The 18,684-nt window shown below is 32.1% G+C and overlaps 1 protein-coding gene across 1 annotated transcript; it reads left to right on the forward strand.

Annotated features, from left to right (window-relative positions):
- Positions 1 to 11,914: 11,914 nt before the first annotated feature.
- Positions 11,915 to 18,202, forward strand: LOC130900680 (polypeptide N-acetylgalactosaminyltransferase 1-like). Its single transcript, XM_057811451.1, has 7 exons — positions 11,915 to 12,522; positions 14,960 to 15,123; positions 15,183 to 15,461; positions 15,611 to 15,858; positions 16,103 to 16,332; positions 17,305 to 17,527; positions 17,604 to 18,202. The coding sequence occupies exons 1-7, from the start codon at positions 12,173 to 12,175 to the stop codon at positions 17,817 to 17,819; spliced, it is 1,710 nt and encodes a 569-aa protein (XP_057667434.1). The 5' UTR covers positions 11,915 to 12,172; the 3' UTR covers positions 17,820 to 18,202.
- The last annotated feature ends 482 nt before the right edge of the window (positions 18,203 to 18,684 follow it).

Genomic DNA, 18,684 nt, shown 5'->3' on the forward strand with positions numbered 1-18,684 from the left:
TTATAGCTGATGATGTAATCCACCCATCGGACCAATGATGAGCCGCTATTACAAATTGTTATCGGAAAGATACGAAGTAATGAATGACAAATAAAGTAGATGGAATAGACGCTGGTTTTATCTTTATAGAGATATTCCAAACTGAATTATTTCGTATATTGATTAATTTGTACAAATCAACGTTAAACGCAGTTTGATAAATGATTATTGGATATTGTAAATACAGAAAAAAGTTGTTAGTTGAAAGCCTTAACCCAATATAAAAGTTGAACTAGAGTAAAATATTGGTAGCGAAGTTTTGACGAGACTGTACGACCTCCGAAGACCAGAAGCACAGTGGTCGACCAAATGAGGTGATGATTTCCAAAAATGATGGAGAAAATCCACAAAGCGACACTGGATGATCGTCAATTGGAAGTGCGTGAGCTAGAAGACATAGTAGACGTATCAAAAAATGCAGTACATCTCATATTAACTGAAATTTGGAACAGGTGAAAGCTATGCGCAAGATGGTTGCCGCGATTGCTGACAATAGACCAAAAACAGCGGCGGGAAGATGTTTTTATCGAGTGTCTACGCTGTTTCATAACCATGGATGAAACCTAGGTCCATTACTTCACGCAACAAAGGCACAATCAAAACAATGGACTGAAAATGGACCGGCTCCAAAGGCCGTTCCATCTGCAGACAAGGTCCGTTTTTCATTACCTATCTTGAAAAAGGAAAAACTACAAATATTGAGCATTATGCGAACTTATTGTAACGTTTTAGCGAACAAATCAAGAAGAAGAAAGTGTTTTTTCATCACCAGCTCAAATATCTGTTATTGTTATGGTGAAAATTAATTAATTAAAGTTTGAACTGCTAGCTCATGCACCTTATTCGCCATATTTAGCCTCCTCGTCCACACAGTTGTGCTTTCCAAGGCTATTGTACACGAACGTAGCTTCACAGAGGTTGAGCATCCACCATATAACCATGTCCTAGCATCTGCTGACTATGTTTTGTTAGACTGAGAGTTTAACTATATACATATATATTTTTACAAATCGAATAAATTGTAATTAAATTAATCATGATACATAATTTTTTCTACTTTTTATTAGACTCATACATTGAGGAATTCTAGAGAAAATTAAAATATGAAAATGGGGGTTTGAGGTTTTTACATTTCCCCAATGATTTTAAAATACATAGAACCCCGTTTCATTCCAAGTTATACAGGGTGTTCGATAAAGGCAGGGTCATTTTCTATCTATTCAGGAAATAGAAAGAAATCCAGGTCTTAAAAAAACTTTTTATAGAATTTTTTTGTTTTTTAGAAATTTTGTCACTCTCACTTTTGTCACTGTGACAATCTTGGTGAGTGGTATTGCCAATAAAAATTAATATTGGTCGCGAATTATTGCAAGAAACTAACTTGTGGACCGCCGAACTCCAAAGAAAAGTTAAAAAATATTTTAAACTTCAACTTTGCGTTGCGTTTAAAAAAAAAGTAAAGGTGATAGGAAGCTTCTGATTTTTTAAAAACATCCTTAGAGTGTAGGCTTTCTAACGGTATATAATTTGCTTCGATATATTTTTCCTAACCTGAGTTGTAATTTTTTTTACGTAGTTGGACCATTTCGATGAAATTTCGACTTCATGTTAAGATTTATTCTAAAATCAATACAAGGATTAAAATAATGAAACAAATGTATCAAAACTTGAATTATTTATTTTAAAATCAGTTAATATCATCATTTCATTTAAATTTTGTTCGAATTGGCGCCCCTTATTTGTTATGCACTCTGCATCGGTTGCGTATTTCCACTGTAGTAGAATTTCGTCCAAATGGTCCAACTACGTAAAAAAAATTACAACTCCGGTTAGGAAAAATATATCGGAACAAATTACATATCGTTAGAAAGCCTACACGCTAGCGATGATTTACTTTTTTTTTTAAACGCAACGCAAAGTTTAAAATCTTTTTTAACTTTTCTTTGGAGTTCGGCGGTCCAGAAATTAGTTTCTAGCAATAATTCGCGACCAATATTAATTTTTATTGGCAATGCCATTCACCAAGATTCTAGTAAAGAAAAAAAATTGGGCTTAGCTATAAAAATGAAAAAGTTACAGAGGGTCAGAGGTACGAAAGTGACAAAATTTCTAAAAAACAAAAAAAATTGTATAAAAAGTTTTTTTAAGACCTGGATTTTTTTTATTGCCTGAATAGATAGAAAATGACCCGTCTTTCTATGTTCAACGATCTGCCGAACACCCTGTATCAATATTTCATTAAATTTTTTCAATATAATTCGTGATTTTTGTAATATCTCTCTAAAACGAAATCCTCATTGTTCCCAAAATCGCTTTTTCTATTTATATATGTCCCATTCGGTATATCAGATAAATATAAATATACTTTCCAAGATTTTCCAGTTTATCAAATCCATCCCTTAGGGCGACTTACAAAATCTCATCCTTTAACACCCCTCGAAAAGCAAGTGAAAAAAAAACAGAAAAATAAGGAAGAATAACAAGCTGTCATATAATGGGGTGTCTTCTTACCATATATCTGTTATTATTACTATAAAATATACAACGGATTTATCACGGGCTACTAGTTCGATCACAGGGTGATTTATTAAATTATGGATCAGATACAAAAGGGCTAACGAAGTTAAATTGCCAATTGCATTGATGTCGCGATAAAACAGTGACAAAAAAGATCCGTTACTTGGAAATTTAGAAGCAATATTCGTCACTGGATAATCAATTTCTCACTTTGCTAAAATATTGTCTAGTTTTACATACAAATCGCCACCGCGGCCAATTTATATATTCATATAGAAATGATTGGTCTAACTAAGCTGAAGGGGGAAAATTGTGCGACACATATAAAACGTTATTGAACGTAAATTATGACTCTCATATTTTACGAGATAAATTCTCAGCTTGTTAGCCTCACAAGATTCTGTTTCATTTGGAAAAAAAAAAGTTTTACCTTACCGAGATAAAAAATTACTGAGGGGCTATATAATATTTCATATATATAACATTCCAAAATCGCGTCTCTGTTTCATTTGTACCAAATTTAATCATTTTTTAGATTGCACTTTTTTAAAACATTGTTGTTTGTCCCACTATGATTTGGTTAAGGAAACGACACGAATAACACCACAGTAGGAAAATAAACAGAAAATGGTTGAATTTAGTTATTGCTACTGCGCATGCCTTAAATATTTCTTTGGTGAGGCACGTCGACCATAAAAATTTTCCAGCGCGAACTTAAACGCGAGCATTGGCGCTTGTGATTATAAATCACAGTTCATAATCTGTTTAATTTATATTTAACGCGAACTAGAGCGTCAACGCCAGAGCGAGCGTAAAAATTTATAAACTGATCTCTATATTTCAATAACAAAGTCATGTCACATTGAAACATTTTAAAGAAAGAGCTAATAATATAATACAATAAGTGTAATAAAGACAGCACTATTTTAATGATAAAAATGACAAGTGACAATTGCTTATGGTTTCATTCCAAGTAATGAAGCTTCCAAATCATCTCAAACGTTTAATCTGATTATTAAATAACGAGACTACGCGCCTAGAGGGCGCTCTAGACGGGTAGGGTAAAAAACGAATAGTACGTTGAGTATCTAGATATCTTGTCTATGCGCGCCCCAAAACACGTTTCTGTCACTATTAAAGTATTTCTGCATTAGTGGTTTGAAACGAACATGTTTTTTTTCTCGTGGAGCAACGCATCAATCTCAAATTTCTCGTTTAATTGAAAAAAACTCCGACTGAGTACTATAAATTAATGCAAGAGGCCTATGGGGACAATTCTCTATCTCGTGCGCGTGTTTTTGAGTGGTATAAACGCTTTAGAAAGGCCTAGAAAGCACTGAAGATGCCCAGCAACCAGGTCGCGTTGTGACTGTTTTAATTCCGGAAACAGTAACCAAAATCAACTAAACTGTGCGTGCAGATCGACAAGGTTAGAAAAAGTCTGTGCGAAGTTGGTGCCAAAAAATCTGACTCCAGACCAAAAGCTCTTGCGTCTGCTCAGATTTCCTCGAAAGATTAGAAAAAGAGCTCTTAAAGGCACTCACCAAAGAAGACTTCCAGAACTGCTTCGATCAATGGAAAAAACGTATGGAAAGGTGTGTGGCGAGGAGAGGGAAGAATACGTAATAACTTATTTGTGTAGCAATCAATAAGTTTAATCTATAGACATTAATGAATTATAGTTTGTCCAAAAAAGCTAACAACACAATCTGAACAGTCCTAGCAGCTAAAGCCTTTTAAATTCCAAAAAGAAGAAGAAAAGAGTCGATTGGGGGTCCATAAGGTCGTCTACACACGGTGCAACTCGTTAGAAACTAATTACTGCGAATCTCTAACTAGATCCCGTTGAGTCATTGCCAATTTTAATCAGTGGAATAAAAGAGATGGCGCTACTACGGGTAAAACATATATTTATCTCTCAACGTAACATTCTTTTATCTCCATACACTTTTCTCAGCGATATTCAATAAGTTCGTTACCATTTTTATAATGAGAATCATCAATCTCCTCAAAATAGCCTTTAACTGACGGCATCACCTCTTCATTGTTGGAAAATCTTTGACCACCGAACCAATTTTTCAAAACTGGGAAGAGAAAATAATCCGAGGGGGCTAATCTGGCCAATACGGTGAATGTCATATTTCTTAAAATGACAATTATTGGATTATATATTGGAACTAGTTAATTATTTCTTAATATTTATTTAATATCTTCACTTGAAGAGGGTAGTTCTATAGATCGTAAATGATTTGATACTATAAAGGTTGCCTTCCAACATATTAAACGTTAAAACAAAAGGAAGTTGACGTATAAGGACAATAAAGTAATCGCGTATCCGGAACTCACTTCCAAACTCCTTTGGGGCGGACTTCTCTCTACCATCCCTGACATTTTGCATGTAGTTACGAGCTCACCGGAGCGAACCGAGTGACATTTCTCCATAAAAATAACACCGGAAGCGAGAAATTACTGAATTCGGATGATATTTCTAGGTAGAGTGATTTCGGGAGAGAATAACGGTATTATAAGGAAATACGTCACAGTAGAAAGGTCATAAAATTATGTTTGTAACGAATATTAACTCTTGTTTTATGAAATAATCCTAGCAAGCGTTGATGACAATTACTAATGACAGTTAACTAACATGTTTTGGAATTTACTTGATAAATTTCATATGAAATCGTTATTTATGTAACGTATGAGTGAAAATTAGTCTTTTTTCGACGAATGTCAATATCACATTTGTCGAAAAATGGCCTTTGTAACGAATATCAACACTTGTTGTATGAAATAATCCTAGCAAGCGTTGATGACAATTACTAATGACAGTTAACTAACATGTTTTAAAATTTACCTAATATATTTCACATGAAACAGTTATTTAAGTAACGTAAATGTAAAAAGTAGTGAGTCTAAAAATGGCCTTCACACACGACTTGCCCACAATATTTTTTTTAATAGTGAAAATTTCATCATAATACAGAAGTTTAATGATAATTTTCTTAATTTAATTTATTTAACAATACTAATATCAAAGATGCATTCATTGAAATTATCTTTCTTCTTTTGGGTACGCATAAATACCACCTATAAATAATTATTACTGCTTAAGTAGAAAAATAAAAATTGGAATGAGCGCGGTTTGAACCTGGGACCTCCCGCATGTAGCTACGCTACGGAGACCTTAATAATACGTTTTTTAAGAACTACTGCTTAAGTATGTTTCTTTACTAACTAGTGCCTAAAGTGAAATTTTACGCATTCGAAAGTATATCTAAAGTACGTACTTTACGAAAAACAGCATTCTTAGTTCTACCTTCATGTACGTTTTAAATATTTCATTACCAGTAGAAGTTATCGTAAAATTAATCTGGTATGGAGACTACAATCTTGAATTATTCTTCTTTCTCCCGGTATTCGTCTTTAGTTTACTTATTGCAAAAAAGGGGCAGTAAAACATCAATCCAATAAGTAATTAGACAATCTAAGAAAACAGTTGAGCTATGTCGAAATGGCGGCCGTGGGGTAAACAATCGATTTTCTCTTATCTATCCGTGTTAGCTTTTCTCGGTTATTCTGGTAATGAAAGTTATTTTATATCGTATTGTGTTTTATGGTGTGAAGAAGATACTTTTTATATATTTTTCAATGAAACTAGTATAGTTAAGACTGAGTATTTTGCAGTTTATTTCAGTAAATCTACAAGTAAGCTTTCAAGCAATTTACAAAATTCAGAACCGTTATATCTAATTTGTGCATGAGTTTTTTGGATATTAATTTGCACCGCTGCATTCAAGTTCACGCAACATGAGATTTCAAAGTGATAACCCAGTGGCAGCTTAAAATTAAAAGAGCAAACTTGAAGAACAACTCTTTAAAAAGTCATTTTGTGATAAAACAGGTAATAATAGGATATAAAATCCAACAAATAACATCACAAACCACGCAGACACTTACTGAAAAAGCATTTGTTCACCGTACGGCGGCCATTTTTAACTGGACATCAGCTGATTTTGACAATTCAGTAGATTGCTCATTTCAAACATGGTATAACAAAAATATGACGGTTTCTTGAAAATGGTGGTACGCATGATTAAGTCATTTCATAGAGATGACGTGAATGCGTAGAGAAGGAAAGAACGTCGGTATACCACTTTGTATCTCTTTCTACTCTACTCTGATTTGATCGCATATACGTCACTGTTTTGAGAGGTGAGAATCACAATAAGTAAAAATAGCTAGAAAGTCCAATCTAATACTCTTTCTCTCTTGTTTTTAATATAGTACAATTCCACGCTTTAATATTAATTCTATGTCAAAACCACGAGATTCAATATGGCGTTTGTAGGCAAGACGTGCATTAGGATTTTAGACTCTTTTTGCTTATTTATGTTAAAGTGATGTATGTTTGAATGTTGTCGCCTTGGTTTTATGGAAAAATACCTATAGAAATGAGATCTAGAGCTCAGGTAAAAAACAAATACACGAGACATTTCACAAAACTTGAAATACTCCATTGATGTTACACGGGATGATAATTCTGTTTGTTTGCCCACGGGCGACATATTGGAAATATTTCGACAAATTGTTGGAATTCCTGATGATATTTAAATTTGAGTTAAGATAAGTTGTACGGAATTGTCTTCAACTTCGAAAAATATTGATATATAAGAAAAAATGTTGTAGTTTCTATCAAACAACACAACATTCAAATAGTAATCACTGCTGCAAAGATCATCGGTTTGCTAGTCTCTATCTCTTTCTACTCATTTGTAATTGCCACCTCTCGAAATTTCGACGCAATGGCGATCAAATCAGAATACAGTAGAGAAAGATACAGAGTAGTACACCGATGTTCTTTCTTTCTCTATCAGCAATTCAGGCCCATTTAAACAATCTACCATACCTCGATGTCTCTATCTTTGATATTAATTCTAAGGGTTTTGCGAGCTCAATAGATTTATTTTTGAGGGTGAATTGTCGTTGTAAATCGAATTGATGAGTCTACTTATTAATGGGTATCAAAACACCAAAAACTTTTTACCACGAACCACTATTTGTTGATTGCACATCACATTGTGGCTTTCTAACTGAATAGAGGGTTGTCATGAACTACCCTAGGGTTTGCATCACTCCAGGAAAGAAGATTATACTTATTTATAACCTCAAAAACATGCGCCTAGTAGTCATTTTGTTTTGATTAGATATAACCAGTAGGCTATCGAATAAAGAGACATTTTAATATCAAGATTGTGTGGGTATTAAGACGTAACGAACCATAAATTTAATTATCATGAACCATTATAACATTAAATAGGTATTGTAAAATACAGACTCTTAAACACCGAGAAGGCGTGTAACAATTACGATTCAGAAATTTATAAGATTGGTGCTTCGGAATACTATATGAAGAACTAAGTCAACTACACAAAAGTAGTTGAAATAATTAAGTTTATACATAGAAAATACATGGAATCAAACATTAACTGTGATGTATGTTCTACAAAAACCATTTATAAATAAAGTCACCCACCATATGTTAGATTTTATACAGATGGAATAGCATTACAAACCATCCAACTAACGACACATCAAATCCTCCACTCCTACCTCAAAAATCGCTATGCTTTAGTTAAAGTATGGAGGGTAGAGGTAAGGAGAACCATCCCTGTGCTACAGAAAGTGTCCATCAAATAATTCTTTACGTTAGGGAGGCGTTACTATCGCATGAGTGTAAATTTTAAATAAAGCGCTAGAATAAAGACAGAGAAAGAAAGAAGTGATAATGACACTTTCTTTCTAGAAATTCACAATAATTAATTAACATTCAGCGTTATCTCAAAGTAGCTTTTCTAGGATATATTTACAAAATTATTTTGTACTATGTCAATAGTTTAGATTTTGTATACAAATATTTAATTGACGACTTTAGTCGTTTCAAATTTTTTAACACTGCATACTTCACTCTATTTCAAAGAGAGAAAGAGAGAGAGAGAGAGAGGTCATTCAAATAAGACGGACGGAAGACTAAACTCAACGATCATATGATATCTCGTCCGACAGGAGCGCCATTCTGGTCAAATTTTGAATTATAATTTACCGTCTACAAGCGGACAGTTTTTAAGCTAAGCCCCCATAAGAGTTGGTCCTACTTACCTCTACCCGCCATAAATTAAAGACTTAAACACCTATGTTCAAAATGAACTTCGAGGTTTCTCAAGGCGGTGTTCGACTTCACATTCTGTTCACGGCTGATTTACCAAATAGCAATAACGTATTAGCAGTCGACACCGCCATATTAGTATCACACAAAGATCTTATTCAATTGAAAAATTCAATAAGGTAAAAAACTGGTTAAAGAAATGGCAAATTGAAACGAATTAATCAAAGTCTGTTCAATTAACTTTCACCAACCGTATAAACAAATGTCCAGAAGTTAATCTAAATAATCACACTCTACCACAACGGGACGATGATAAATATTTAGGCGTGCATCTGCACGATCTACAAAGCAATCTTGAGGCCCATTTGGACATGAGGTATCCAACTATGAAGATCAGCAACAAATATTGAAAGTTTTGGAGCCACTTCGATCGAATTTTGTTAAAGCTTGTGATCTTCAAGTGGAAACGGTCAAAGCGGAAATAAACAACTTGTTGTAACGACATTTAACTTGGAAATACAGTACAAAGAGTTTCATTAAAAATAACGTAGCTCATGCTTCATTTGTAGCATCTATTATAATCTATATTTGACCAATAGAGTTTGAAGCTTTCCACAGCCTCAAAGGCTTCATATAACTTTTGCATACATAAATAATTAACTTCTTCTTCCTCTTCTTCTTCTTCTTCTTCTTCTTCTTCTTCTTTTTCTTCTTCACACTTTTCTATCATCCAATAAGAGCTTGACCCTCTTAAACTTTTAACATTCCTCGCGCATTCCCTTCTCATAACTTTCTCTTTTTCGACTTACATACATACTTCCAATTATCAAATTTTTCGTAATTCGTTGCGGAGACATTCTCCTAAAATGTTATGTGATGTTAAGCAATATGTATTACGTATTAAATAAAGTCAAACAGTGCAATTTTTCCATTCTCCATAAATCTATATTATATAAGACATTTTATCCTTCTGCATAGTGGTGCCCCCTAGGCGGGTCAATAGCGCCAATATTCCTCCGCCACAGGCACAGTCGACTGCCGGTTTCATCTACATATTCGCTTCCTTTCCGTTTCGTTTCCTCCATGTCTGCCTTCTCTGATTCAAGCGTAGGCATGTTAAATAACGAAATATAAAAAAAAAATCTTTAGTTACGGCCCTGATTAATGTGAGAAATAGTTCGCAGCCGACATAAGCGTAGAATATAATAACAAATTCACATAAAACATCATCAAAGTAAAAGGAAGTCATGGCATTGCTCTGGCGTATGCTATTCCCGTCGTAAATTTAATAGAGTTCGCAGATAATGCGGAGTAATAAATAAAACTGTTAAAAATAAAACCAGGAAAGAAAATAAACGGAAATTCTGATAAATAGTAAGCATAGATAACTATAAAAAAGAAGAACGTATAAAAAAAAGATACATAGAAATGTGGTTTTAGAATAGAGAAAATAAAAAATTGAGGAGAAACGGCTAAACATATTTGGAAAAAAAAATAAAAAACAAAATAAACAATGGAAAGAACAATTTACAGTTTAAATAGAAATAGTAAGCTGTAAAAATCTACAATTTTTAATATAAAAGAAGGCCACAAATATAAAATAAAGAAGAAGAATGATAAACAATGGCACATGCTTAATAATTTAATTATGACAGAAGTCGTAGCAATTTTATTTTTGTACAAATCTACAACTCGCAATTTTTCTAATATAATTCAAAATCTCTTTGTATTTTTAATTTTCTATTTTATTCTGTATTGATATTCATCATTATGTCGATCAACAAATTGTTAATGATACTTAAAAGCGATCTAAAAATATTCAATTCACATTGAGTACGCCACTGGTGATCTAACAACGAAGGGGGTCCCTATTTTCTAACTCCATTTTTTCTCGTAAGATGGGTGCTTAAGATGGTGCATGTGATGCGATCGACCTTTGACTGTTTTCCCATGAAAGTGGAGTAAAGCGAATCGCCCATTATGGGCAATCACGGTCATTTAAATTGTCAATTGGAAATAGAAAGAAGATCGAAATCGGTCGATTACCGAAGCGTTTTAATCCGTGTGTTGATTTTTTCGTCTGTTTGTATAGAATTGGAATCAAAACATGGGAATTACGATTAAAAAGAACTTTCTGAATAATTGAACGTTAATTACAACATTTTAGGTAGGAATCACTCGAGAATAAAACTCGTGATAATAAAAAAACAGGTTTTCCATCAAATTCATAAAATTTATCATTTGAAAATATTAGGAAACGTAATTTTGACTCAAAACATTCTGTTTATATTATCTAGAATCGTATATGAAGAGCCTTTTAATTACAACATGGTTGAATATTATTGTTTACATTGATTTTAGAAACATTTTCGTTTATGTAAGATTATTTTAATAGAAATCAATTTATGCAGTGACATCTATTAGTCAAAAGTCACATAATGAGATTTCTTAGAAAGGTTTCTATATCTGGAAATTGGAAAAAATTTATTCGTATCACACTCCGTGTTTATCTAAAACTGAACCAAAAAATTTTTTGTATAAATTTCTTTTCTAAAAATAAAACGCGACTAAAATTATAATCTATTATTTATCTCCATTAATCAACAAATGAAAAAAATTTACTTGAGAACTATTTTTATCTTATGTTGCCAATTGTTAAGGTTTAGCGGAATATATGTGGACAAATTATTAATAGTTAATTATACTAGGTACATACTTGTATATCAAGGCCGTTTCTATGCATAGGCCCAGGAGATTCTGAGGGACCTTCAAGGACCAAATAATAATATTAAAAAAAATAATTTATGAAATAAATTTCATTATAAAATGTATAAGAAGGTTCAGCAAAATCAATTATATCATTAAAACAAATTTTTTCCCAAAACACCAGACAAATATTTTACGTGTTGCTATGTTTTGTTATTGTTTTTTTAATCTGCTGTGCTTTAATTATATTATCGCTTGTTGATGTTTTATACATCAACTTATGACCTTTCATTTGATTGTATAATATGACTTTTTACTTAAAAAACATGATTATTTTTTTTCATTTTATCATCTATTTATTATTACTTTTAAGCTTTTTTACTGTTATTATTAAAATTTTCTAAATTATTTTATTATTTTTAATTCATCTTTCCTTTCAAATCCTAATACTGGAGAAAGTATTTAAAGTAGGCAACGTTGTACAAAATCAGTAGGGCTTGAAACATCATAACCTCAAATTTGACGTACACAAAACTATTGTTTATACTACATATTATTTGAAGTAACAGTTATATCAAGTTTTAGTCTTCCGGTAGTTTAAGTGTCGATAAAGTCATACTTAAATATAACGGTGTTTAAAAAATATAAAAATTTGCATAATGCCAACGACGCACGATACATACTAAAATCAACAGATAAAATGTGCTTTTAGATAGAGTATGATCAGCATAGAACCAACCAAAAAATATGTTATTAAAATGTATTCGACTAAAGAAAATTTACGCAAGGTGTATTTTTATACTCATAATAATAGTCTGTTTAGTCATAATAACATCACAATTTTTACCAAAAGATAATCAAAACAACAGTTATAAACATAGTAAAGTAAGTAACAATTTAAGCCAAATTTTCGAAAAAAAGTTAAGGGACTACGAAAGCAGAATTATTCCTAATTTGGGAGATAATGGAGAAGCAGCTTTTTTAGATGGGAAAGATGCAAGGGACGGCGAAAAAGCTCTAAAGAAATTCGCTTTAAATACAGTATTAAGTGATAGAATGCCTTTGAATAGAAAACTTAGGGACCCAAGAAACAAAAAGTGAGTATTATAGAAAATTTTATTATAAAAGCAACTATAAAAAACTATCTTTTTTGTCAATTTTATGTCCTTGTTAAAAAGTGATTGTCTCGAGATTTCTATGAAGCAAATATATTAATGAGTAATTGTGATTTTTTCATTACAAAAATAACATTCTGAATAAAAGAGATGGTACTTTCACATATTTAAATGACCTCAGGTGTTTTTAAATGAAAATAAATATGATTTATGTTTTTTTTACAGTATTGTTTCTTAGTAAAATATTATCAATAATAAGTTGCAGACGTAGAAAGTGCAAAAATTATATCAAATAATCAAAAAAATAGTCAGCGAATTAATTTTTAATATAACTTCTATTCAAACTTTTATTGAGACTTCTATTCTGATTATTAATAAAAAAAATAGATAGAGCTATAAAATTAATTTCACCCGATTTATTTACAAAATTAAAAAGCAAAACTAAGAATACAAAAAAAATTACATATTATTTACTCTATACAAATAAAAATTCAAGTAAAACACAAATAATTCATGACAAAAGTATGAAGTAAAAATAACTACTTTCATAATAAGTTGCACACAATAAACATTAATGAAGTGAATAATAAACACTATTTATTTATCATTGAATCACTATGTATAAGAACATTTTCGTTAGAATTGGCTTTTTAAAAACCATAATTAATACTATTTTATAGATAAAATGTGTGACTCATACAACTTTCGTTAATGAAAATTTGTTACTTGGCATTTCAGAATAACTAATTTGAAAATGGGTTTCAAGATTATAATTTTATTTTGCATTATAAAGGCTGCTTGACATAATGCAAATAACATGCAAGAAATTGCATGCAAGAGTCTGTAAATAGTATAAGTAGAAAAATTCCTAATCTCAAATTTTATCTAATATTTTGTACTTAGTTTAACAATGAAAATAATGAAGCTAAGTTTTACGAAACTCAGCTGATCTGTTAAGCCAAAAGTAACTAAAAGTCTAAAATGTAGCTGCCAGAAATCTTTGTTGTCTCTAGAGGCTGCTTGACATGACAAGACAATGTGCAATGTAATGCAAGAAGCAATATATCAAAAGCATGCGCAGTTGTTTCATGTAAGATCTCGCACTTGCAATTATATCGATTAAGTGCCATTTTAATTGAATCTAAGTTTGAATTTTATAGAAAACTGAGTTTCTGTACTGCTTGTATTACGTTTTATTTTCCTCGGGAGATTTTTTAAATGTTTCTACATCCATTCTCAACTAATTTTTCTATGTTTTCTCGTCTAATTCTCTAGCTTAACTGTCCATTAGAATCCAAAAGCAAGTCAGAGGCAGATAAAATTATTGCCAGTTTTTGAGGTTAGAAATTTGTTTACTTTTACTTTTGGAATTTTGATTAGTGGCAACCATGATGCAATGGTAAGAGACTTGCATAATAGGCGTGTTCTTAGTAGCAGCACTGGCAGAACTAGTTCAGGAAGTGTACACTAAAGCGTTCTTTGTAGCGGAACCAGCGCTAGTGTCGCTGCTCTTAGTAGCAGTGCAAGAAAACTAGTTTTCACTGTACTGCTTGCATTGGGTCTATAGTCAGTTCATCCAGTGCAGTGCAATAAGTGTAATATAGAAACGGTGGCACTACATCTTCGTCATCGGACAAATGTAAAATATCAAAAAGTATTAAATCGTTTTCCATTATTGTTAATACTACGAGGCCTGATTCACATCAAATAACCTCAAATACAACAATCAACAAATGCTCCATTGCTCTCTGAACTACCCTGCACTGATCGTTTTTTGTATCCGATCGAACTAATTCTATACACTCATGAACTAGTCTGCATTGGTCCAGTTCCAATGCAGCTACCAAGAAGATACCAAATGTCAAACGACGAGTAATATTTCTCTATGTAATATTTTGATCTTGCAACAAATTATTGTATGTTATCTTGCATAATGTCAAGCGGCCTCATTTCACATTCTCCACTGCTCTGGAGTTTCATAGTGTCTCACACTTCGAGAGAATGTCGATAGAGGTTAAGTTTTCTGCGCAACTGAATCTACTTGTTGCGTTTTCTTCTAAGTCTGTCCATTAAGGTGACGGTGCCCGATTGGACTCCTGGTTATAGTTTCCCAGAAGAGTCTTAATCCCTATAAGTTGTCCTTGTAATTCGTTTTACCTTTTTTTTTTCAATCCTTTTTCCATTGTTCTGTAGCTGATACCATAGAAAGGTTCAGGTCCTATGAAGAGTTTGTCTGCTTTCAACTGTTTTGTTTCACTCCACTTCAGAGTGTCCCGTAAACCATTGCATTGTAATTTTATTTTTCTTATTTAACTTATCCAGTAATTCTCAAACCATTTTGGATTTTATGATATTAGAGCTTGAAGCTCTAAATAAGGAAAGTTTATAACATCTGTCTCTATATTATTGATGATTTCAGATGTAAAGATTTTGCGTACGATCCAAAACTTAAAGCATCAGTAATTGTGATATTTTATAATGAATTACTAAGTGTCGTTTTACGTACAGTTTGGAGTGTCATTTTACAAACGCCCGGCAAACTGTTAGAAGAAATTATACTAGTAGATGATGCTAGTACTGAAGGTGAATTCATTATATCAAAAGATTATAGAACGTTGATAAGACTTTTCAAATATTTTTAGAGTCTTTGAAAGGATTGTTAGATTATTATTTAGAAACGCGTTTGAAAGAGCACAGAATCAAAATAGTTCGAATTAAACATCGTTTGGGACTTATCCGAGCCCGTCTTCAAGGTGCTAGAATAGCCCAAGGTGATGTTTTAATCTTTCTGGATGCTCATTGTGAAGCCACTGTAGGCTGGGCTGAACCACTATTATCCAGGATAGAAGAAGACAGAACAGCGGTACTAGTTCCAATTATAGACGTTATAGAAGCTACCAATATGGCTTATTCCACAAATGGTGAGTTGGGATCAAGTACTAATCAACTATTTTTTACCAAAATAATAGTTGGAATTTTTTTTATATCAATTGCTGTTCACTTATTCTTTTGTTATGGTTATTTTGGTTTTAACGAATTAATTTTTGGACATTTGTAATTTTTTTTCTAGGTGATACTACATTTCAAGTAGGAGGATTCTCTTGGTCTGGTCATTTCACATGGATAGATATACAAGAAGAGAAAGATAAGAATAAATTAACGCCCGTTAAATCTCCAACTATGGCAGGTGGATTATTCGCTATTGAAAGAAACTTTTTTTGGGACATAGGATCATATGATGAACAAATGGACGGTTGGGGTGGAGAGAATTTAGAAATGTCGTTTAGGATTTGGCAATGTGGAGGTCGATTGGAAACTGTGAGTTAGTTTATTCAAACAATTACAAATGGTAATGTTTTTATTAAAACTATTTTTAACCGCGGGATAAATTACTTACTCAATTTATTCACACACTTACACTAGAAACAATAAATCATCCACTTAACTATTCGCTAACATATATAATTTATTTAAATTCACAAACTTTAGATTCTATTAACATAATAAAATATGACCTTTTTCACGGTCTACATCAGTGGACGAGTTAATTTTTAAATTTCAGGTACCATGTTCGAGAGTCGGTCACGTTTTTCGAGATTTCCACCCGTACTCTTTTCCAGATAACAAAGATACCCACGGTATTAATACAGCTCGTTTGGCTCACGTCTGGATGGATGATTACAAGAGATTTTTCTTTATGCATCAACCCGGCTTAGAAAATAATCCCATCGTAGGTGATTTGACCCACAGGAAACAATTGAGGCAAAAATTGAGATGTAAACCGTTCAAATGGTGAGTTAAAATGTGCATCATCCCAAAATTGAAGGCGAAGTAAACGGTAAATAAATATAAAAAGTACCCAGCGCATTCGCCAAACTTTAGCTTTGATTAAAATATTAGAACTGTTGCTAGAGACTCGTTTTATATAATATCACCACTTTACAGAATCTTCCATTTTCTGGGAATCTTCTAATTTGTCGAAAACAAACAAAAAGGCGTTCTTATATATTGTTTCTATTAAACCGATCCCAATGTAATGTGAACAGGTCACAAAAAAAGGCGAAGTAAACGGTAAATAAATATAAAAAGTACCCAGCGCATTCGCCAAGCTTTAGCTTCGATTAAAATATTAGAACACGTTTATATCAGTGGACGAATTTGTAACAAAATATATATTCAAAAATGTTGATTTTTCATATTTTTGCAGTTTCTAAAAAATAACATCCCCTCTCGAAATTGATCTTTTTTTACACATAATCGTTTTTACTTTCCTATTTTTTATACGAGTGTTGAAAAGCGAATTTTTTATGTGTGTATTAAAAAAAGTTTTTTACACGAGAACTACACAATATTTTTCTACGATCTTTTTTAAGAAACGACATTATTTAATGAAAGAACTAATTTGTTGTAAATTGTAGTAAACACAACAAATTAAGTATTGCAATAATTATTTTTGAACAATTATTGAATTCTAATTTTTGAGCATAGAAGATGGTAGCGGGTTCTCCAAGCGCTTATTTTGGGGTGTCCTCCTCAGAAACCTGCTCCGGCCAAGCCATTTATCTCGGAGTCTATGTACCAGGTGGCTCCATTATTTGTGGTCCTTCGAGCCGGAAATAAAACTAAATAATATTCTACTGTTCCTTGTGGCGATTTTTGATACTACTGACCCTTTTCACGTTCATTCTTAATATAACTACAACAAATGTAACAAAATATGTCCTCAATTCGAATAGAAAGTTGTAAATGTTATAATTTTTTTAGGTACTTAGATAACGTTTACCCAGAAAAATTCATTCCGGACGAAAACGTTTTTGCCTGGGGTCAAGCTCGTACTGAATTCGAAATGTGTCTGGATGATCTCCAATTAGGAGACGACAAAGTTGGACCTTTAGGTCTATACCAGTGCCATCCGTTTTTGGCTATGTCGCAATATTTTTCTATAAGTCAAAAAGGGGAATTGAGGAAAGAAAACACGTGTGCGGAGGTATAACTAAAATTTAATTTCCACCATGTTTGAATTTGAATGTTGGGGGGGTTTGTAAGAATGTTTTTTTTTTCAGGTTTTTAATGGGTATGATGTACAGTTGACTGCTTGTCATGGGCATCAAAGAGAGCAGTACTGGATTCTATTTAAAAATGGTTCAATTTATAATCCGGCGGTGAGAAAATGTTTGAGTAGTGAAGGTGTTGATAATGGTAAAGGAGTAAAAGTGGAAGACTGCAAAGATAGCGTTTATCAGAGATGGACTTTTACAAATATTAATAATACAGTTTAATTTTTTTTTTCCATACAAATCAGGAATCGATATTAAAAAGAATCACTTCATAAAAAAACCCGTGCTGGAAACCAATTTGTCTACTAGACAAAACCATGGGATAATATTGTAATTTTAAACCTTCTGTTTTTATTTCGCCAAAAAAATTATTAAAAAAAATCGTGTCATGATTTATGCTCAATATAATATATATCTTAGTGGATTTTATTCATTCATCACTTCTTGTGACAAGTTAATTAATTTTAATGGTTGTGTTTATAAACAAAAAAACTCATATATCACAAGAATTGTTTTTTTCCTATTTTTCTCAATTTTTCCATATATTGTATTGTTTCCCTGTTATAGCAATATATTGTTGAAATAAATGCTATTTTTTTATATAATATTTCGTTTTTATTACCTTTAAATAACCTGTGTTAGTGTGAATGGCACTTGAAATCATTTAATCGAAATAATGAGAAAATTAAGAAATTAAAAAATCCTGACATGAACCTGAGTCAGTCCATATTTTGAAAAAACTTGAGGCCCTTCAATCGAAATAATGATTAAATAAAAAAAAAACATTAAAAAGTTAAAAATCCTAATATGTACCTATGAGTCCATATTTTGAAAAACTTGAATGTCTTTAATCAAAGTAATGTGAAAATTAAAAGATAATCCTGATATGTACCTGAGTGAGTCAATATTTTGCAAAAATACAACATCGTTTGATGGAAGTAATGAGAAAAAAACAAAATGCACATCGATTAAAGAAATCAAAAATCTGTGACAGAACGTGATACCCAAGATATAGATTCGTTCGCGGACATATTCCGAATGTGTTCTGAATATTTTCTGGACATCTCATATGCGTATGCTTTGTTCA

This window comes from Diorhabda carinulata, chromosome X (genome assembly GCF_026250575.1).
Source record: "Diorhabda carinulata isolate Delta chromosome X, icDioCari1.1, whole genome shotgun sequence".
NCBI lineage: Eukaryota > Metazoa > Arthropoda > Insecta > Coleoptera > Chrysomelidae > Diorhabda > Diorhabda carinulata.